Here is a 23261-nt window from a genome sequence, read left to right on the forward strand (position 1 = left end):
GACCGGGGATCGGGTCCCACGTGTCACGTTTCCTAAACTCAACTGTCCCGTTCTTCTTCTCCTAAACTCAACTTGTTCTTCTTTTCATAAACCCAACTGTCCCGTTCTTCTTTTCATAAACCCAACCTGTTCTTCTTTACCTAAACCCAACCTGTTCTTCTTTACCTAAACCAAACCTGTTCTTCTTTACCTAAACCCAACCTGTTCTTCTTTACCTAAACCCAACCTGTTCTTCTTTACCTAAACCCAACCTGTTCTTCTTTATCTAAACCCAACCTGTTCTTCTTTACCTAAACCCAACCTGTTCTTCTTTACCTAAACCCAACCTGTTCTTCTTTATCTAAACCCAACTGTCCCGTTCTGCTTTACCTAAACCCAACCTGTTCTTCTTTTCATAAACCCAACCTGTTCTTCTTTACCTAAACCCAACCTGTTCTTCTTTTCATAAACCCAACCTGTTCTTCTTTTCATAAACCCAACCTGTTCTTCTTTACCTAAACCCAACCTGTTCTTCTTTTCATAAACCCAACCTGTTCTTCTTTACCTAAACCCAACCTGTTCTTCTTTACCTAAACCCAACCTGTTCTTCTTTTCATAAACCCAACTGTCCCGTTCTTCTTTATCTAAACCCAACTGTCCCGTTCTGCTTTACCTAAACCAAACCTGTTCTTCTTTATCTAAACCCAACTGTCCCATTCTTCTTTTCCTAAACCCAACCCGTCCACTATATACGGCACTCAAAATGTGTACAGATAACACGGCATTTGGCTGAAGAAAGTGGGCGTGTATGTTTAAGAGATAACACGGCACTTGGAGGAAGTGGCGTGTACATTTACGTCTACTGTATACAGTGTGGACATACAAGTGGATAGCTTAACATGCGTACAGATAACATGCCACTTGGCATAAGAAAGTGGGCGTGTATGTTTACGCGAAGTCATGATGTCATGTTGAAAACTCGTCTCGTATCTCGCATCTCAGGTCCGAACTGGGCTTTAGATGTTATGTTAATAGCTTAGTATTGTATGCACCATAAAAAGGCATATAAAGGCTCTAGGCCACCCTACACATTATTTTAGGTCCAGTTTAATATGCAACTCAATTTTATACATTATATTTAGTAAAGGGTCCCTGCTCCGTGTCTTTTTCAGCTGAGGGGTCCTTGGCCTAAAAACGTTGAAGACCCCTGCATTAGATTGTTCAATAGTCCCGTAGGAGGTACAAGGGCTCATTTTTGTAGTTTCAAGCAATCATTAAAATGTTAAAAGGTTTATTTGGTTAATTCTAGTGATCTTTTATGATCTTTAAATGGTTCCAGAGATCATTTTGAATGGTTTCAATGGATCTCTAGGTGGTTCTAGCAATCATTAAGTGTTTTAAGTTCATTTGGGTGGATCCTGCTATCCTTTAGGGTGTTTTAAAGTTCATGTAGGTGGTTTTAGAGATCCTGTAGGGTGTATTAAAGTTCATTTAGGCGGTTTTAGCTATCATTTAGGGTGCTATTAAATTCATTTAGGTGGTTCTAGCTATCCTGTAGGACGTTTAAAAGTTAATTTAGGGGGACCTAGTCATCCTTTAGTGTGTTTTAAAGTTCATTTAGGTGGTTCTAGTCATTGTTTAGTATGTTTTAAAGTAAATGTAGGTGGTTATACCCATCGTTCAGGGTGTTTTAAACTTCATTTAGGTGGATCTACCTATCGCTGAGGGTGTTTTAAAGTTAATTTAGTTGGTTCTAGCTATCCTTTAGTGTGTTTTAAAGTTATTTAGATACTTTAGGATCCTTAGGTTGTTCTCGAGTTTAGGTATTCTTGAAGTGGTTGAACACCCATCAAAACACAAAATGAGGGAATATTTTTGGAAGAATGATTTTCCTTCAGTACAGTTTCACTTTCTACAAAAAAGAAACTGTGAAGCTGTTGTGGAGGCTGGAGCGACATCCCACTTCCCCCTCCATTTGTCACCCATCTGTACGTTGCTACAGTAACAATTAAATTAACAAATCCACTGCAATCCATGACCCTTAATATATATATAGTCTGTATAAAAATATGAAACATTTACCAACCAATAAACACTCTCTCTCTGTACAGTCCAGTCAAAAGTCATCAAACAGATCCTCAACGTTAGCATTTGGTGCAGCAGCATCTGTAGAGCGCTGCGGGGGAATCTGATGCTTACTGGATCCTCCTTGGGGGTTGGTCCTGTGTGACACACACACACACACACACACACACACACACACACACACACACACACACACACACACACACACACACACACACACACACACACACACACACACACACACACACACACACAATGAGGCTGGTTTACAGGAGGGTTTGAGAGTTTTCCTGTTGAGACAGTGTATCATGTGGGCCAATGACAAGCTGGTTTACAGGAGGGTTTGAGAGTTTTCCTGTTGAGACGGGAAGTGTATCATGTGGCCCATAACAAGACAAGAAACACATGGGCAATTTTTATACCTGTGTGTGTGTGTGTGTGTGTGTGTGTGTGTGTGTGTGTGTGTGTGTGTGTGTGTGTGTGTGTGTGTGTGTGTGTGTGTGTGTGTGTGTGTGTGTGTCCAGCAGCTCCCCCACCATAAGTGGTCTACATCAAATGCTGGACTTGACGACTACCTGTGCGTGTTTTACCACGTAGGGGCTTTAGCTCTCCTCCAGTCTTCAGCTCAATAGAAGCTCATATATTTTTTCTGCCTTCACTTGATGTTTAGAAGTCAGGAAACAAAATGTCAGACCTACATTAAAGGAAGGATCAAGGATGGGTCAACAGGGGGCGGCTGCGCGATCTGAACTTTGAGATACTTGGGTCAGGAAGTTCAGAGAAAGAAGCGGCTATGGTCTGGAGACAGCTAGGTGCCTCTGCTCTGTTTTAAACCATCCGACATGGAGCACCTCTCACTGACTGACGAAGCTAAATCCCAGGTGACCTAAGGACAACAACGCCCCAGAGAAGCATCTCGAGCTTTACGTCACATGTAGCTTTAGGAAGAACGTTCAGGAAACGAGAACACAGGATTGCCGACTCTCTCCCTGTAATGATGATTAGCTGAACGGGAACGAGAAGAAAGGCCGGTGTGAGAAAGCAGAAGAGAGGGGAGAAAGGCCCTGAGCTCGTTTAAATCATTACCAACTGTACGACAAACACTGCTCTGCTGCTGGAACCAGTTAAGAGGAAACAAGAGACATGTTCAGTGGAAAGGAGGAACTGTTCTGCGCTGCCACGGAGGACCACCGGAGACTTGAACACATGGCGCAGAGGAGGGGAACGTGACGAGACCCCAAGAGGTGAGGTTAAGCTCAATGCGTCGGGCACTCAGGAGCCCCCACACAGAGCTGGTCTGGTGACATACCAACACTGCAGCACGTACAAGAAATTATGTGCCATTTTTTAAGAAACTAAACAGAGGTTTGGCTTGGAACAAGCTGCAGCAGAAGGGTTAGTTTTGTCCAAATAAACCCCAAAGTTGTCACTTAAAAAGGTTTGGAGCACCAAATTACATCACAAAACCCGGTTTTCCTTTTAGTGGTATGTCCGTGCATACTTGTGTTGGCTTTAGTTTGTAGATATCTGTCTCTGAGATTTCTACTCTTCCACAGAACAATGGAGATTAATAGAATTTAAATTCATTGAATATCAACAGTAACTCTTACTTCTTCGGATTGTTTCATTAGTAATATCGTCCAGTTTTTTTTAGGATAATAGAGAGAAATAAAATACATAATCTCGCTTTGACAGACCTTCCTCCGCAGCGCTGTGGAGGAAGGTCTGGCTATTCCACACAGCATTCCTGGATGGGAGAAAAACGTGCTCTGGTTTATTGGCATTTCTTTAAACCAATCACAATCGTCTTGGGTGGTGCTAAGTGCCGGACGGAGCCACGGTGCCTCTGGAAGGAACCTTTTTTTGGTGGAACATGTGTAACGTTCAAAAGTAGTTTTAGTCGTGCAACAGAAAACTCAGATTGGACAGATAGTCTAGCTAGCTGTCTGGATTTACCCTGCAGAGATCTGAGGAGCAGTTAACCATAGTCCTCACAAATCAGCCAGAGGTTAGAATGCCAACACAAAGCATCCCCAAGGTAACTGATATCCGGCATAAATGAGTAAAATCCGGCGGAATTTCGGTCGGCAACGAAGCAATCCCAGAAGTGGAACGTCGAGGATATAGAGTATAAAATACATAATTTGCAATCCCCCCCATCTTGCAACCTCTTAAGCCCAGTTCAGACCAAATATTTGCGAAGAGACGAGTTGCAACTTGCAAGCTGGTTTGCAGTGTCGCAGTGTTGCAGTGTTGAAGCCGTATTCCTCTGGCCGGACCCTTCGGTCCGCTGGCCAGAACCTGCTTGTAGTCCCTAAGACTCGTTATAAGACCCGAGGGGACCTGTCTTTTGAGTTTGTTGCTCCCAGACTATGGAACGCCCTGCCCTTGTCCATGCGTCTGGCAGACTCTGTTGTCTCTTTTAAAAAGGATCTGAAAACATGTTTATTTAGGAAAGCTTTTGGTTGACGGGTTTCCACTAGTGTCACTTTAATTTTACATATGTATATACATACTACATTGTTTGTTTTACCTCTTCCTTTGTACAGCACTTTGTGATTTTATCTGTGAAAAGCGCTTTATAAATAAATTTTACTTACTTACTTACTTACTTACTTACAGTGTCTCAACCTGCCGGACAAGATGGTGCATCATCTGACAACGTGGCATCATGACTTGGCGTAAACATACACGGCACTTTCCTAAAGCCTAATGGCGTGTTATCTGTACTCGTGTTGAGCTATCCATGTGTATCTATGCTGTATACAGCGGATGTAAACATACATCACGTGGCGTCGATCGCAAGAATGCCACACGCGTGTAAAAAAATAAATAAAAGTTGGGTTTAGGAAAAGAACATTGGGAAAGTAGCCACCCTTTGCTTTATTTGATAACTCTGCAAACCCTTGGTGTTCTCTCAATGAGCTTCATGAGGTAGTCACCTGAAATGGTTTTACCTTCACAGGTGTGCTTTGTCAGGGTTAATTAGTGGAAGTTTTTCCCTTATTAATAAAAAAGCAAAGGGTGGCTACTTTGAAGAATCTAAAATATAAGACATGTTTTCAGTTATTTCACACTTTTTGTTAAGTACATAATTCCATATGTGTTCATTCATAGTTTTGATGCCTTCAGTGAGAATCTACAATGTAAATAGTCATGAAAATAAAAAGGAAACGCACGGAATGAGAAGGTGTGTCCAAACTTTTGGCCTGTACTGTAAATGTGGATAATGTTAGTGATAGTAAGAAACTTGCTACAGCTGCATTGCAAGTTATAAATCAGAGAAAACACCTCTCTTCTGCCACTAGTCTTTAGTTCGCTTCACCACACACCGTGTTCTTGGGTGCTCGTTTAGCCTCCGTCTTAAACTCTGCCACTTCAGCCAGCTGACAGTTTGTAACATTGAAATAGCGAAACAATCAGCTGGTTTGAGTCGAGCTGAGACGGGCCGGTTCAGACCGCTGCAACTTTTTCTGCAATGTTCTAAAACGGTTTCGTCATGTCGCCAATCTTTGGTCTGAACTGGGCTTTAGATGTATCTTGTAACCCTGTAGCGTTGGGAACAGCAGCTTTAATGGATTCTTTCCTCTGACAGCAACCCAACAAGCAGAAACGTACACAAACTCCATTCACATGTTCTACAAATGTTACTGATTTTACAGCTGAGTTGGAGCATGTTGGAGGGGACACAGCTCTCAGTTTTAAACACATTAGAGGCTGGAGCAGTCTCAGGTCTTGTAGTGATTATCTGTGATGGCTAGGAGCGATGTTTGATAGTTTACAGAACTGGTCTGTGTGTCAAAGAGTGTGTTTCACTGCAAGTTTCTTTTCATGGGAAAACAGTCCTTTGAGTACACAAACAATTACATCTCAAGGACATGTTAACTGGAACTACAATGAGTCAAACATTAGACTTTTGAGCGTCAACAACCGGATATTTAAGAAATCAAAACTCATTTTCTAACGAAGTGTCCAAGAGGAACTTAAAAGAGACTTGTTTTGTTAAACGGAACAGTTTAACCTATTAGATTTCTTTCCAAGAGTGAGATGAGAAGATGGATTTTAGTCTTGTGTCTGTGTGTTAAGTAGGGAGCTGGAGTCAAGACGTGGTTAGCATAGCTTAGCATAGAGAATGAAAGCAGAAGGATACAGCTACCCCGACTCTGTCCAAAGCTAATCAGACACCTACCAGCAACTCTAAAGATTAGTGATTAACACTCGTTTGTTTAATCTGTACACAAAGAAATGTAAAAACTACAGTTGATGGTTTTAGGGGGAGTTAACTGGAATTATTCCTTTAACTCACTTTCTTTAACTGAGCCAAGCTCTTATACAGCAGCAGACAGTCAACGAGCTGCTGACAGTAATAAATGTGGAATACATACAGATTACACTGCTTTACTTTTCGTAGCTTTGTGTACGAATGGTTCAGCCTGGCAGAAAGACTTGGACTTGGAGAGCAGTTGAGTAGTGATGGAAATGGAATAAAAAAAAAAAAAAAAAAGAGGGTGGGTGTCGGACTGCCAGCAGCCCTGAACTACCCCCCCCCCCTCCACGTTAACAGCCACCTCCGCAGACAAAGGCCTCTCTTCTGCGGCTGCTGGCTGCCAGCTCAGAGGGAGGCAGCTTCTGCAGCCAACCACAGCTGCTCAACAGCTCACTGCTGCTTCTTGTTGGAGCAGTCAGAGCTAAGAGGTAATGGGCACCAATGCGGACTCCTGCCAGCAGCTGGGGATGGATGGCACCACTTACGGCCATCTGCATGTGGCACAGTTTACAGTCGCTGGCTCTCGGAGGAGCTTGGACACGGTTTATCCGCCCTCTGTTACAAACAACGTCAGATTGAGACAAGTCTTTGGAATGTTTTCTAACTGGCCACATCCAAAAAGAAAACTGGCAAATGGGAGATACTGGAGTAAAAGCGCCGGCATTGTGAGTTTCTTTTGGGTGTGCAGCAACAGCGCTTCAGAGCCGAGTGACGGTCCGACTTTGAGAGTAGATACAGAGACTAAAGACACAACAGAGAGAGAAAAGAAGAGCGTTGTTTCTTTGAGACAAGTTGACTGACTTGGCTGTCCAGTTTGTGTCCTCAGACCTCCCATAGAAACACCCCCCGCTGCATCGTGTTCAGACCTGAGAATAATGGCTTTCACCAATATCCAAGATAATCAAAGGGTTGGTTCATTTTCTCACTTTATTCTGGTGGTATCTAGGCTTTTAAGATATCTATCTGGGAGATGTCTTCAGCCTGGATACAACAGCAACACCTTTCATTTTATTAAGGCGGAGCTTTAGGCAGGATTAAGAATGGGGACATTATTTTCCTACAAGGCAATCTAAAGGCACTTTCACACCTATAGTTCGGTAGACCGTTAACTGCGATTTGGGATGAAGTTGCAGCATTTTTCATCTGGTTTGCCTTGTTGACACGGCACTTTGTCAAAGACCAAACATTGTAAACAAATGTCACACGGTGGAAAACGTTCGCTGGTCTGTTGGACAGAATATCGGAGTGAAACTCGCCGACACTTCTGGTCCCAGAAATAACGGAGGAACGCCACATTTTTAACGTCTTGTCGTTTTCTGTTTTTGCATTAGGGTTTGCAATATTTAACGAGAAGGAGAAAATGTTGAGCAGCCGACAGACAACGAGTAAAAGAGATGATGTCACACAGACAACCAGCAATGTGTGCTCAGAGAAGCTTATGGATTTGAAAGTTAACATCTCAAAAATTGAGCATCATGCGGCGACGACAGTTAAGTTTAGACACCCAAACGACAAATTAAGATAAGAAAAAGTGTGTGGATTGGGTTTAAACACTCCAGAACAAACACCTATTTCCTGGGTGAAAGTCTTTTGTTTTCCTTACTTTTCGTAGCTATATGTTAGCCTAGAAATCCACACCCAAATCAGAAAGATTAAGGATCTGGCAATGAGAATTGAAAATGGCCCAACTCGAGGGGCGGCATCAAGCATCCATTTGAAAATCTCACTGCACGCAATTTTATAACACTACGACCAATCACAATAATACACAGGGTGACGTATCCAGAGCCCCACACGCTTAGATACCAGCGGAGCTAACTGGTAGATTGAACTCTTAGCTACCAGCGGAGCTAACTGGTAGATTAAAGTCTTAGCTACCAGAGCAGCTAACTGGTAGATTAAACTCTTAGCTACCAGCGGAGCCAACTGGTAGATTAAAGTCTTAGCTACCAGAGCAGCTAACTGGTAGATTAAACTCTTAGCTACCAGAGCAGCTAACTGGTAGATTAAACTCTTAGCTACCAGAGCAGCTAACTGGTAGATTAAACTCTTAGCTACCAGAGGAGCTAACTGGGAGGATAAACTCTTAGCTACCAGCGGAGTTAACTGGTAGATTAATCTCTTAGCTACCAGAGGAGCTAACTGGGAGGATAAACTCTTAGCTACCAGCGGAGCTAACTGGTAGATTAATCTCTTAGCTACCAGCGGAGCTAACTGGTAGATTAATCTCTTAGCTACCAGCGGAGCTAACTGGTAGATTAATCTCTTAGCTACCAGAGGAGCTAACTGGTAGATTAAACTCTTAGCTACCAGAGCAGCTAACTGGTAGATTAAAGTCTTAGATAACTGGTAGATTAAACTCTTAGCTACCAGAGGAGCTATCTGGTAGATTAAACTCTTAGCTACCAGAGCAGCTAACTGGTAGATTAAACTCTTAGCTACCAGCAGAGCTAAATGGTAGATTAGACTCTTGCTGTATCCGGTCGGCAAAACAGCAAAAACATCCTTCTTGCTAAACTAATACTAATAATACTAAACTAACTTAGACGTCGCAGCGCTGTCGTCATCTGTTCAGCTTGCCTCTGGCCCGCCTATATCAGATACCCCGATGTGATTGGTGCAGCTCAGCTACCAGGGCATAGTTAATGAGCATCATTACTGAATGCCAGAGTCACTCGCTGAGGCAATTCAAAATGGGCACTCGCGAGAACTGTATGTAATGTAGTGCATGTACGAACCAAATCTTTAACATTCTTCTGAGTAATAGGCCTATGGTTGATACAAATGCAAAGATGATGACATGGACATATGACAACATGATGCAGCCTCCTGATGTTTTCCACACACTCATTAGCGGGGGCTTTGTCTCCACATAAAGTCCCGAGTGGAAAAGCTCCACCAGCGTGCTCGCCCCCAGCTGCTCCGCCTAAAGCCAGGGCCGCATGTGTTTGTGTGCTTAAAAAGAGATGAAACCGTTAGAGAAGACCAGCAGCAGAAATCATAAACCTGCAGGACAACGTTGCTCTTTTAGCACCAGTAAATACTCCCAAGAGCTGAATTAGATTTTCCCCTCTCAGGAGGAATGCTGTAAATGTGATAACGCCCTAAAAAGGTGAACAGCTGGGAGTTTTCTACGGACAATCCAGCTCGGACACTGGAACAAAGTCACACTACTGGTCTTCTCCATTTTACATGTTCACATGCTTTTTTGAAACTGCCAGCTACAGATCTGAACGTCAGTCCAGTTTTCCATGACATTAGAATAGATCTTTATTGTCGTGGTTTTCAACAACGAAACACAGTTTAGCAGCTCTCAATATGACAGTTAAATCACAGACACATTTAAATAGTAAAATATTATTACTAGGGATCGACGGATACTGGTTCTTCAAGACCGATACCAATTATTAGTAGTTAATGAAACCAATAACCAATGTTTGGAACAGACAACTTTGTAATCACTTCACAAATTGTTAACTCTTTAAATTTCTGTGAGTGATTTTTATGTATATGTGTATGGGTGTTTGTTGTGTTATGGTTGTCTAAGCTACTGGATGCTTAAAGTTTCCCTCGGAATAAATAAAGTATCTACCTATATGCATTTACAGTGTAAATGAAAATCAATTAAAATCAAGATTTTGGATTTGTTAAAAAACTTCAACACAAAACTTTGTTTATTTTCTTTAAGCAATTATTTAATAAATGAGAAACTTTTAACATAACCCCCAGTAACCGAGAGTCCCTTAAAACACCATCGAGCCCCCCGCCAAGCCATGCCCTACCCATCACTGTTAATGCAGTGTGAATTCATTCACTATTTTTTCTGCTTATTCCAACACAACATGAATGCAAAACCAAACGGCATATCTCACAATGTTACAGAAAGTGGGAAATAATTAATGTATCTGCACAGTGGTTTAGATACGCTCCAAAATTTGTTGGTTCTTTCTCGGCCAACGCTACATAATTTCCACGAGTTTCATGAAAATCAGGCCGACAGACAGACCGACATAACCTCCTAGGCAAAGGCAATAATACAGTTTCATAGTTATGTTTATAAACTGCCTTCAAACCAGCAAAGCCAAAATCAGCTAGTTTAGTAACTGTCTTGCAAATCTAGTTTTTGGGGCCATTTCTTGTTTAATTTCTCATTAATTTAGTCAATAATCTCTTTTATCTTCTTTCAAAGAGTCGGAAACATTGCTCGTTTGTTATCAGAGACACATTACTGACCTGCAAGATGCTGCGTATTATCGCAAATGTTTTAAACAGTTAAGCCAACTTCTGAACAACAATTAAGTGTGAGTGGTGGACAAAAGTATTTTAACTTTAAGAATTTTCATCAAAATAAGAACTAGTTTATTCGTCCATTTGTCCGTGTTTCTCCTTATTGTTTTATTTCTGTTTATTGACGAAGAACTTCATACATCATACGTTTGGTTTTCAGACATGACTTTTTATTCAGTTTTTCTTTTATGTTTTTGTGGGGGGGGGAAAGGTTTTCAATTCATGCGTACGTGTATGTCTGTGTGTGTGTGTATGTGTTTGTGTGCATGCATGTATGTGTGTGTGTGTGTGTGTATGCATGTATGTGTGTGTGTGTGTGTGTGTGTGTGTGTGTGTGTGTGTGTGTGTGTGTGTGTGTTATTATTGAAATAAGAAACATTCTCTTGAGGACATCTAAACCCCCCACCAAATCCATGACAAAGCTAGGGAAAACACTGTATGTATATATTAGTTTATCTTATTATATCTGTATGTATATATTAGTTTATATTAAATATCATATTAATGGTTCATATGTTTTTTGGTTTGTTTATGTATGTACCATTCAAAAAGGCAACTTCCACATAAAGCCCAGTTCAGACCAAAGATTCGTGACGAGACGTGTGTGTGTGTGTGTGTGTGTGTGTGTGTGTGTGTGTGTGTGTGTGTGTGTGTGTGTGTGTGTGTGTGTGTGTGTGTGTGTGTGTGTGTGTGTGTGTGTGGTCTCAGTGAAACACACACTTTGCTACCCCGCATTCCTTCATGTCACTGATTGTGAACGAGCTTCCAGCTTTGTGTGTACTTCACGTGCAGCTCAACGGCAATTTTGGGGGCAACCTCCGACCGTCCTAATGTTTGGGTCCAAAGAGAGACGCCGAGGATTGGGGGCAATTAACTCAAGATAAAGAAGATCCCCAACAGGAAACCTTTATGATGTTTAATTTCCCATTGAAGGAGGGAGGGAGAGAGAGAGAGAGGATGGGGGCAGGGCCGGCCCGTGGCAGAGGCAGTAAAAGGTGAATGCTGGGGGCACCGGCAGTCCAAATGAGTTAAGTTAGAGATAAGGGGGGGAAAAGATGTTAAAGAAAAAGACAACAAATGAAGAAAAAAGGAACAAAAAGGTAGAAAAAAAAGGGGCATAAAAATGAAGAAAAGATGCCAAAAAAGTGGCAAAAAAAAGACAAATGTAAAAACGAAAGACAAAATGTTGATAAAAATACAAATGAGTAAAGAGAAGTTAAAGATAAGGTTAAAAAAAATGACAAAACGCCAAAAAAAAGGAAATGTAAAAAAAGAAATAAGACAAAATGTTGAGAAAGATGACAAAAACATCAGAAAAAGTGACAAATACATGAAGAAATGGCCAGGGCTCCTAAATGGTTAGGGCCGGCTCTGGATGGGGGGAAAATATCACCAACATGATCATCTCTCCGTCTTTTGTGTTTCTGTTCGACAGTAAAGAAGGGAGGTGCATTTTCACTCACACTCCCAACAATAAAAGTACATTTTAAAATAGATTAAACGTGCGTTGGTGTCTTGTTGTGTGATTGGAGTTGGAGCGGTGACACCCGGCTAAATGAACAAATCTGAAGGCAAAATTACGAGCAGTTTACGAGCTGCAGCGCCAGTAAACCGCTCTGAGACGGGCTTTAAGTCAAACCACAAAGCAGGAGGACCTACTTCTCACACACGGTCAAAAACAAACAGTAATTGTGTTCAAAAACGCTCCCCATCACGGAAATAGTCCCCTATATCGTGGGTTTTCTAGGGATGCTCCCTCTTTAGTGGATTAGTCGACTAATCGGTCGTTTTGGTCTTAGTCAACTTAGATTAGAATGACTTAGAATGACTTATTTCCAAGAAACGTACGAGCACATATCTGGTAAACAAGAATTAAGGGTTGACATTTTACGTTAACAGATATCACCGTGAAACCTGCTTTGATTACTTTCATTAAGGCAGTTATTTGTTGTATTAACACGTTTTCTGAAATGTTGTGTTTAAATATGCAAAGGAGGCGTTAGCTTATTCCATATATGCATCCTTTTAGCATGACTCTTTGCGGAGAAACTCAGATTTACAGATCTGTCGATTCAATCAACTAATCGATTAGTCGATACAATTGAATGAGTGTTAGTTGACTAACAATTTCTTCAATCCACCACAGCCCTGGTGTTTTCTACTCATTTTGTAGTGGCGTACAAAAGTTCTCCGCGGTTAATTTCATTCACTATATAGTCCACTACGAAATAACCACAATGCACAGCTAATTTGAGCGTACATACCATGTACCCTACATTTTACTCCCGTATCCCACAATGCAACGCAGTCGAGTTTTCCCCGAGGGAGAAGAAGCAGAAGGACCCCCCACCCCCAGAAACTTTAAAAGGGAAAATGGAGCGGGCTTGGGCTAAAGCCTCTTCTGATTCTGGTAAAGCCGTCCCATGCAGCCGTGTACCTCTTTCTGTGGGAGCTCGGTTGCTCGGCGTCCGGCGCCTCGAGGTGGCGGAGGCGCCGCTTGCGACAGGGGGCCACGTCTGGGATGTCCTTCAGGCTGTCGTCCAATGGGCTCGCAGAGGAGCGTCCTGAGGAGAACACGAGTCAATAACATCTCGGTCAGAAAGAAAACCTTTTTTATTAATAAGGGAAAAACTTCCACTAATTAACCCTGACAAAGCACACCTGTGAAGGTAAAACCATTTCAGGTGACTACCTCATGAAGCTCATTGAGAGAACACCAAGGGTTTGCAGAGTTATCAAAAAAAGCAAAGGGTGGCTACTTTGAAGAATCTAAAATATAAGACATGTTTTCAGTTATTTCACACTTTTTTGTTAAGTACATAATTCCATATGTGTTCATTCATAGTTTTGATGCCCTCAGTGAGAATCTACAATGTAAATAGTCATGAAAATAAAAAGGAAACGCATTGAATGAGAAGGTGTGTCCAAACTTTTGGCCTGTACTGTATGCCTACGCTCTCCATCTCCGTAAGGTCGGTTACACACTGGCTGCGTGGCGTGAGTGTGTCCGTTTATATTTCGGCTCCCATGTTAACAGGTTAGAGCTTATACACTGCCTGCGTGACACGTGTGTCTCAGGTGCAGCTCGAGCCACTCCGAAAACGCATGCCTGCTAGAAATATTTTCCACGCAACACGCAAGCAGGCAAAATAGAATACGAAAGGAGGTTTATATGTTGTTTAGACTCAAATACATAACATAACAAATGATTAAATTACACTCATGATTCCTGCGGCTGAACTGGGGAACAGTGGTGTGTGTCAGGCTGTTCTCATGAAGCATTCGTATATATATAAAGCAGTGAAAAGTAAAGCAATAATTGGGGGGGGGGATGTTTGGCTCCTAAAACACAATACATGTACATACTGTAATTCCATATGTGTTCATTCATAGTTTTGATGCCTTCAGTGAGAATCTACAATGTAAATAGTCATGAAAATAAAAAGGAAACACATTGAATGAGAAGGTGTGTCCAAACTTTTGGCCTGTACTGTATGTAGTAGGGGGTCCCTGCTCCATGTCTCTCAGTTAAGAGGTCCTTGGCTTAAAAAACATTGAAGACCCCTGCGATAAGGCATTGAACATTTTAAATTAAAAACAGCTTATTGTGTAGGTGCGCGCCTGTGTTAACATGCGCTTGTTCCCCCAGTGTGCTCTGATGCGCTCATCTGTTGATGTTTCCGAATGCCTTCCTACAGCTGCTTAATAAAAGCTTTCCACACAAACAAAAATACACGTGTCATTAGTATGAGAACAAAAATGAGATTTTAACTGTGTCGGGCTCAGACAGAAATATCTTAATGCCTGTCGGACACGGGCCGGGCAGAAAAATGTGGCCTGATCTGCACTCTAACTTACACACAGAAATACAAAGAAATGATTTTCCCCTGACTTTTAAGTGGGTGTAAGCATTAAAAGACACACAAACACACACACACACACACACACACACACACACAAACACACACACACACAAACAAACAAACACAATAGCGGCCGTCTGAGTCACTCGTGGCAACAACACAAATCTGGGGGAGCTTTCCCCTCATCAGATGGAGGGAAAGACCCGAACAACCGGGACACATACGTCGCTGAAAACAACCTTGACGAATCAAAAACGAACCCAACCTGGCTGCGGCTGATTCAACATGTGTGAGAAAGTGGAAAAATCCCCTAAAAACCTGTCTCACAGCTCCGCTCAGCTCCATGAGAGCTACATTTGTATACTTTGTGATATCTTGTTGAAGAACGTAGAGCTGCTCTAATCAATATTTTAATAATCCATAACGTTGTCACTCATGTTGAAAAAAAAAAGGGACAGAAACCATCAGTTATTTGATATTTTTGAGTCTGGACATAAAAACAAAATGTAAAAAAAAAAAAAAAAAAAAACCTTTGATGAACCCAACCAGGCTGCGGTCGTTTGAACATATGCAAGAAAGTGAAATATGGCAAAAGAAAAAAAAAAAAAAGCAATAAAATGAAAAAAAATGACAAAAAAGTAACAAAAAGTGAAAAAAAAAAAACGACAAAATCCATCCGATATTGGATATTTTTGAGTCTAGACATAACAATCTTGAAGAACCCAACCTGGCTGCAGTTGTTTGAAAATGTGTGAGAAAGTTGAAAAAAAGCGACAAATATTTACAAAAACAAGGGAATACAAAAATGATCAAAAAAAGGGAAACATTTGAGACAAAGACCCCCTAAAAACTTTAATGAACCCAACCTGGCTGCGGTCGTTTTAACATGTATGAGGTAGTGAAAAAAAACTAAAAGTGTCAAAAGAAGTATCAAAACAGTGACAAAATTCATCCAATATTTGATTTTTTTGAGTCTGGACGTGAAAAATTTGAAAAAAAAAAAAAAAAAACCTTTGATGAACCCAACCTGGCTGTGGTTGTTTAAACGTGTGAGAAATTGGAAAAAAAAAAAAAAAAAAAGAGACAAAAAAATCAACACAAATTCATCCGATATTTGATATTTTGGAGTTTGGACATTAAAAAAAAAAAAAAAAAAAAAAAAACTTTTATGAACCCAACCTGGCTGCGGTTGTTTAATCATGTGTGAGAAATTGGGAAAAAAAAAGCAAAAAAAATCCATCCAATACTTGATATTTTTGAGTCTGGACTTGAAAAATTTGAAAAAATAAAAAAAGCCTTGATGAACCCAACCTGACTGCAGTCGTTTGAACGTGTGTGAGAAAGTGGACAAAAATGACAAAAAGCATAAAAAAAAAATTTCTCCGTCTGCGGTGGAAAAACCAAGGGGCGTTAACAGCTGAAATAAGGGCAAAAACTCCTCTAAAAGCCCGTCTCACAGCTCCGTTCGGCTCCCTGCGAGGTACATGTGTACATGACAGGTAACTGATGTTGTAACACACACACACCTACATCCATCCCTCCAGCCCTTCTGGGAGCACACGTCTGGCTGATGAAGTGGAACGTCAAAGTTACGAAGCTGCTTGTAGTTTAAAGGGGTTTTGGGACGTCGGCCAAAGGAGGCCCAGGACTCTGCATTACATCACTCCTCAGTGATGTCATGGTTAGTTTCTGGGTACGAATAACACGCAGAGAGTCAGTCAGCGATGGTGCAAACACACACTCTGCTCCTGAGACAACAGCTCCCAGAATAAATCACATTCACAGTTATATTTTACAAAATGTGATTTTTAAAAAAAGGGTAATTTCAATTTGTTGTTTTTTTTTTGCAAACCAGGATGCTATTTTCCCATGCATTGGTGTTTAAGTGACTAAAAATATATTTGAAATTGGTTCAGTATTCAGAGCAAGAACGCTGTAACCGGCAGCCGCGAACCGGGCTGCAATGTAACCCTACATGGCAGATGTTCAGCGTCAGTCAGCATCCACTAAAAGTTCTGTTTTTGCCGCTGACATACTCAGATTATTATTCTGAGTGTCTGACAACATTATGGGATGGATCCCTACAGAGATAGACCTTTTAGTTAAAGAGGAAGATCCTTTTAGTCTAACAGGAAAGCCCCAAAATCACCATCACCAACTACACCAGACTCCATTTAAATAAGGTTCACTTTTAGCGTGTATAGAGCCAGCATATCTCCACCAGACTCCATGTAAATAATCAGGACTTTTAGCATGTATAAAGCCAGCATATCTCCACCAGACTCCATGTAAATAATCAGGACTTTTAGTGTGTATAGAGCCAGCATATCTCCACCAGACTCCATGTAAATAATCAGGACTTTTAGCGTGTATAGAGCAAGCATATTTCCACCAGACTCCATGTAAATAATCAGGACTTTTAGCGTGTATAGAGCCAGCATATCTCCACCAGACTCCATGTAAATAATCAGGACTTTTAGCATGTATAAAGCCAGCATATCTCCACCAGACTCCATGTAAATAATCAGGACTTTTAGTGTGTATAGAGCCAGCATATCTCCACCAGACTCCATGTAAATAATCAGGACTTTTAGCGTGTATAGAGCAAGCATATTTCCACCAGACTCCATGTAAATAATCAGGACTTTTAGCGTGTATAGAGCCAGCATATCTCCACCAGACTCCATGTAAATAATCAGGACTTTTAGCGTGTATAGAGCCAGCATATCTCCACCAGACTCCATGTAAATAATCAGGACTTTTAGCGTGTATAGAGCCAGCATATCTCCACATGTAAATCGGTGAATTAAGGGTTTATTTCAACCAAACCAGAATGGTGATTGTTGGAACAGTGGAAAGACGAACCAAAAACGGCTTTTGATAATTTTTATTTAGTTTCTGTCCACTTTGAATGAAGTGTGTTTTACGATGATAAAAGTCCTGATTATTTACATGGAGTCTGGTGGGTTTGGTGACGGGGATTTCGGGGCCGTTTCTGGTTAAGCAAGAAGGATCTTACTCTTTAACTAAAAGGTCCAACTCTGCTGGGATCCTTTCCATAACGTTGTCACACACTTAGAATAATAATCTGAGTCTGTCAACGGCAAAAACAGAACTTTTAGTGGACAGGAACTGACCGGGAACATTTGCCTGTTAATGTTACATTGCAGCTTGTTCCTGTCTCGCTTCAAACTGGACCCATTACAAAGATTACTGTTCCCATCAATCACTAAGAACAAGATTGAAAAAAAAAAACATTTAATGTGAAAATACTTGGATGACTTTTGTGGCACAAATTATTAAGGTATTAGTATTTGAGGTCAGTGATGTCACAGCAGGTGTTTTCCGTCAGCCGTGAAAGGCCGGACACCTGCAACTTATGGGATTTTTCTGCCTACTTATTTTTAATATAACGTTGACCTACACGTTCAAATGTACTTTCTGTAGATGATGTGTTAAAGTTCTTGTCTGAAAAACTCACTCCACAGCGGCCATTGTGTAGACGTAGACGTAGGATAATGGAGACAAGGTCAATAATGTTCCTGGAAAAGTTCCCCTTTTAAAGGAATGGTGACACAGAGCTGGAAATTGTGTCGCAATTTTGGGGATTTTACACTTTTACTTGGGCAGCACTTTAACCAGAGGGGAGGAACTCATCACTGAAGTGGGATGTTGTAGAATTTAAATGGGATTCAAGTCTTAAAAGTTGCTCTCTTTCTGTTTGTCAAAGTGCTGGAAGAACTCAAAACATCCTTTGTGAAAATCCTTTAAACAGCCAAGAGAAATATCAAAGAGGCTCAATCCCAAAATCATACATCACTGTACAGTAGAGAGTCTTGGTTCCAAAATAGGATTTCTGCATTCAGGGTTTTCTGCATTAATCTTTCTAAGAAGCTAAAACATTTTGTTCATGTAGAATTTATGCACCTCATTTAAAGGCAAGACGCTACAGGGAAATAGGCTCAACACTAAGGTTTTTAAATCACTTGTCTAGTCTGGCAAGTAAAAAAAAAAAAAAAAAAAAAAAATCTACTACTTACTGAAGTCAATTTCTTTTTTTTTTTTTTGAGGAAAAATGCCAAATAAACCCGGAAAAGAACCCAGTCAAAAGAAGTACATAATAAAACGTCAAACTCCAGCGAAAAAAAAAAAACCTGTCAAAATGCGTTAAGGATGTAAACAAAAGAACCTTAAAAAATAACGACAAAATGTCAAACTTAGTTAAAAAGAGTTAAAAATGTAAACAAAGTCAAAGTTAAAGGGATACGCCACCGTTTGTTGAAATAGTTCTTATCACGGTCTACCCTGGCTGTAGATAGGTAGGCCAACGCATTTTTTGTCTCAGTTCAAGTAATTAGGTTGTTTTTTGTCTTTTGTTGGCTCACTTTTACTCACAACATGCTAACCGGCAACATAGGATTCCATTCACTACGCTAAGCTAACTAGCGTCGGCGCTGCCGGTGTTGCACCGGACTACAACGATGCATGAACAAAAAATGCGTTTGCCCACCTATCTACAGCTAGGGGAGACCCCACCTATCTACAGCTAGAGGAGACCCCACCTATCTACAGCTAGGAGAGACCCCACCTATCTACAGCTAGAGGAGACCCCACCTATCTACAGCTAGGGGAGACCCCACCTATCTACAGCTAGAGGAGACCCCACCTATCTACAGCTAGGGGAGACCCCACCTATCTACAGCTAGGGGAGACCCCACCTATCTACAGCTAGGAGAGACCCCACCTATCTACAGCTAGGGGAGACCCCACCTATCTACAGCTAGAGGAGACCCCACCTATCTACAGCCAGAGGAGACCCCACCTATCTACAGCTAGAGGAGACCCCACCTATATACAGCTAGAGGAGACCCCACCTATCTACAGCTAGGGGAGACCCCACCTATCTACAGCTAGAGGAGACCCCACCTATCTACAGCTAGAGGAGACCCCACCTATCTACAGCTAGAGGAGACCCCACCTATCTACAGCTAGAGGAGACCCCACCTATCTACAGCTAGAGGAGACCCCACCTATCTACAGCTAGAGGAGACCGTGATAAGCCCTATTTCAACAAACGGTGGCGTATCACTTTAAATAAACTTCAACCAGCATTCACCTTTTTCACGGCAGACATGTTGACATGTCATAGTAGGAAAAGCATAAGTGTATTCAAAACCATTAATGGTGGCTGCATTCCACTTAGGAGAGGTCCTGGTATTGTGCATTCTGAATTGCTGTGTTTTATTTGCTATCCTTATTGTTGAACACTGAAGGTTAATATTTAAACAGATATCAGTATGAAACTTCCCCAATATCTGAAATGTAATGTCTAAAACATGCAACTGAGGCAGGATCTTTTTAAATATATGCTAAAAGTTAAGAGGTTCAAAATTCTTTTTTTCATTTTGTTGACCTATCCAAGTCAAAGTTTTTCCAGAGGGGATTTTAGATATCTCTTTTTATTACTCCTTAAATCAGAAAAATACAAAGAGCGTAAGCCAGCATCACTTTGTGTAATCCTACCTTGTACAGTAAGTAAGAAGACATGTTTAAACAAAAACAATAATACGGTTATATTTTATGAAAAACAAGCTCAGGAACTTAAATAGTTAAATATTTAATGTTAAATAGTTTAGTATTTATTGAAATAAACTTCCAAAACCAACCAGGGTTTTAAGGAGGGCTGGGTACCGAATTCAATACGTTTTTTAGGCACCGACCGAATTCCTCTAAAAGTATTGAGTATCGAAAAAATGTCATTCAATACCCAATTCCAATACATAAGGAGTGACTCGCATCACTGCAGTGAGCCAATCAGCACGCAGCATGCTTTTAGAAAGATCTAATAAAGATTTTGATTGGCTGTCTAACAATACGCACTACACATTACTACATAAGGAATTCATTATAAAGCTACACATTATAAGGAAAAATAATGTGTAGTGTTTAATGTTAGTAGGAGCTGAAACATAAATAAAAAGATATGTGCCGTAATGTGTAATGTGGTAATTTCCTTTTGTTATAAAGGATTTTATAAAATGGGTGTTGAATAAAGAATCGTTTAGGAACCAGTATCAAAAGTCACTGTATTGGTATCGCAAAAAATTTGAAGCGATACCCAGCCCTAGTTTTAACAGAAAGAAGAGGAAAAAACTGAGCATCCAGTGGATTTTCTTTATATATATATATATATATATATATATATATATATATATATATATATATATATATATATATATATATATATATATATATATATATATATATATATATATATATATATATATCTATATATATATATATCTATCTATCTATCTCAAGATAAGAAAATAAGCCCGTAACATGAGGAGGAAAAAATTAAACTAAAAGAAAAAGAAGTCTGTTTGATACAGAGGAACTAGTTTGCTTTGACGGTTCACATCTAAGGGGTTGTAACGGATGTCAGAGGATGCAAACGAGCAGACGCAGGAGGCTGCGATGCGTCACGGAGAGCAGGCTTACCCCGGGTCGATGACGTGGAGGCTGCTGCCGTTGACTTCACTTCCTCCGGCTCCTCATCGGTACTTCCTTCGTAGTCATCCTCTTCCTGACCGGCCGTCCGGTCCGATTTGACTGAATCCTCCTTTTTCTGTCCTCTCGAACTACAACGCAGACCACATTCATTTCAGTTTTACAAATATTAAAAACACAGTAGTTTAAAAATAACCACCAAACGTTCATAAAATGAATAAAACCGTAATTAAATATCATGACTTTTACAATCAAAGAGATGAATCACAGAGCTGCAGCAATCACAGGAACCGGCGTCAGAGTCTTGAGCAATTTTATTGAGCAACTAGAAACGTTTTAAAACATAAATTTATGTTGAAACAATTGTCTAAAAGATTTATATGTTAGTTCTTGGCTTGTGACCTTAAAGGGCCCATGACATGGTACTCTTTGGATGCTTTTATATAGACCTTAGTGGTCCCCTAATACTGTATCTGAAGTCTCTTTTATATAGACCTTAGTGGTCCCCTAATACTGTATCTGAAGTCTCTTTTATATAGACCTTAGTGGTCCCCTAATACTGTATCTGAAGTCTCTTTTATATAGACCTTAGTGGTCCCCTAATACTGTATCTGAAGTCTCTTTTATATAGACCTTAGTGGTCCCCTAATACTGTATCTGAAGTCTCTTTTATATAGACCTTAGTGGTCCCCTAATACTGTACCTGAAGTCTTTTATATAGGCCTTAGTGGTCCCCTAATACTGTATCTGAAGTCTCTTTTATATAGACCTTAGTGGTCCCCTAATACTGTATCTGAAGTCTCTTTTATATAGACCTTAGTGGTCCCCTAATACTGTATCTGAAGTCTCTTTTATATAGACCTTAGTGGTCCCCTAATACCTGAAGTCTCTTTTATATAGACCTTAGTGGTCCCCTAATACTGTATCTGAAGTCTCTTTTATATAGACCTTAGTGGTCCCCTAATACTGTACCTGAAGTCTCTTTTATATAGACCTTAGTGGTCATGACCACATTGACTTGTGCAGTTGCAGAAATTCTACAACTAGTACATGATCAAGGTGCTTGTGCGTTGTGTGCAAGTAATTCTACAGTTTAACAGAGTGATTGCTGCTGGGACAAAACTGTTATTAAATCTTGTGGTTCTACAAGCAGGGACCATTAGCCTCCGTCCAGAGGGGAGATACTGGAATTCCCTATTCAAAGGGTGTAGGCTGTCTTTTAAAATGGCCATAGCTATCTGCTGTAGTTGTTTAGCATACAAGGATGTGGGGCGCAGCTGGGACTCAGCAGTCAGCTTACTTGACCATCTTACAATTTGATTTAGGCAATTCTTTGTGCTTAACTGAGACACACCAAAACCATGACACTAAGGAGAAAGATATGATGGATTTGATTAAGGCAATAAAATAAAATAATTTATAGATGTAAAAATAAATAAATAAAATGTAGATTTTTTTTAAGCTTAGCGCTGATTCACATTTCAGAGAATAAAACATGATTGGAATATATTTTTAGGACTTTATGTGCAGTTGAGCATCAATTAAAAAGAACCTGCACCATTCAAAGAGGAAGTACTTCTCGGTAAAGCTACGTTTTAAGGAGATATACACATGGTGATGGGGGGTAAAGAACTACAAGTCTGTGGTTACCTGGTTTCCTGCAGGTGTGTGACAGCTTCCTGTAGACTTCGGATCTTAGCTTTCTTCTCATTCAGGACCAAAACAAACCGAGAGTACAGCTCTGTTTCCAGGGTTTCTTTACCCTCGGCGTAACGCTTCAATCTTAAACACACAAACACACGCAAATCTTAAAATCGTTCATCAGAAAATATCCTGGAGGACATTCACAGTACACAGATGTCTCCCTTTAGGAACTAACAGGCGAAAATAGGTTTCAAAAAAGTACGTTGCTTTACTGTAAATAACAATTTCTAAAAAATGTCTCCAAACTTTCATGAATTAATTAAACTTCGGACGTTTCCGACACACTACTAAAATGCTGTTATATGCACTATTGAAAGTAAAATCCTAGTGTTTCAGTAAAGTATATGTCAGTGTTTTGCTGTGAGAGATTTTCACTTGTATGTGTGTAAGGTAACTGTGAATTAGAGATGCACCGATTACAACTTCTGAGGCCGGCCGGCACCAATTTTAGCCGATTCCGATTACATTTTTTCTAACCACTTTACAGCACACACAAATATTTATTTTCTATCTTTTCTTTAATAGAACATTTTGCACAGAAAATGGAACATGTTTTGAACATATAA

General features: G+C 40.4%; 1 protein-coding gene across 1 annotated transcript in view; it reads right to left on the bottom strand.

Moving 5' to 3' along the window:
• Window positions 1–720: 720 nt before the first annotated feature.
• xrcc4 (X-ray repair complementing defective repair in Chinese hamster cells 4) overlaps window positions 721–23261 on the bottom strand; it is a 41191-nt gene continuing 18650 nt past the window's right edge. Inside the window, exons 5-8 of the mRNA XM_028602634.1 lie at window positions 22642–22773; window positions 20983–21122; window positions 13056–13182; window positions 721–2201 (exon numbers count right to left, since the gene is read on the bottom strand). Of these exons, the coding sequence (XP_028458435.1) occupies window positions 2096–2201; window positions 13056–13182; window positions 20983–21122; window positions 22642–22773 (505 nt within the window). The 3' untranslated portion in view covers window positions 721–2095. The remainder of the gene's footprint in view (window positions 2202–13055; window positions 13183–20982; window positions 21123–22641; window positions 22774–23261) is intronic.

This window comes from Perca flavescens, chromosome 16 (genome assembly GCF_004354835.1).
Source record: "Perca flavescens isolate YP-PL-M2 chromosome 16, PFLA_1.0, whole genome shotgun sequence".
NCBI classification, from domain to species: domain Eukaryota; kingdom Metazoa; phylum Chordata; class Actinopteri; order Perciformes; family Percidae; genus Perca; species Perca flavescens.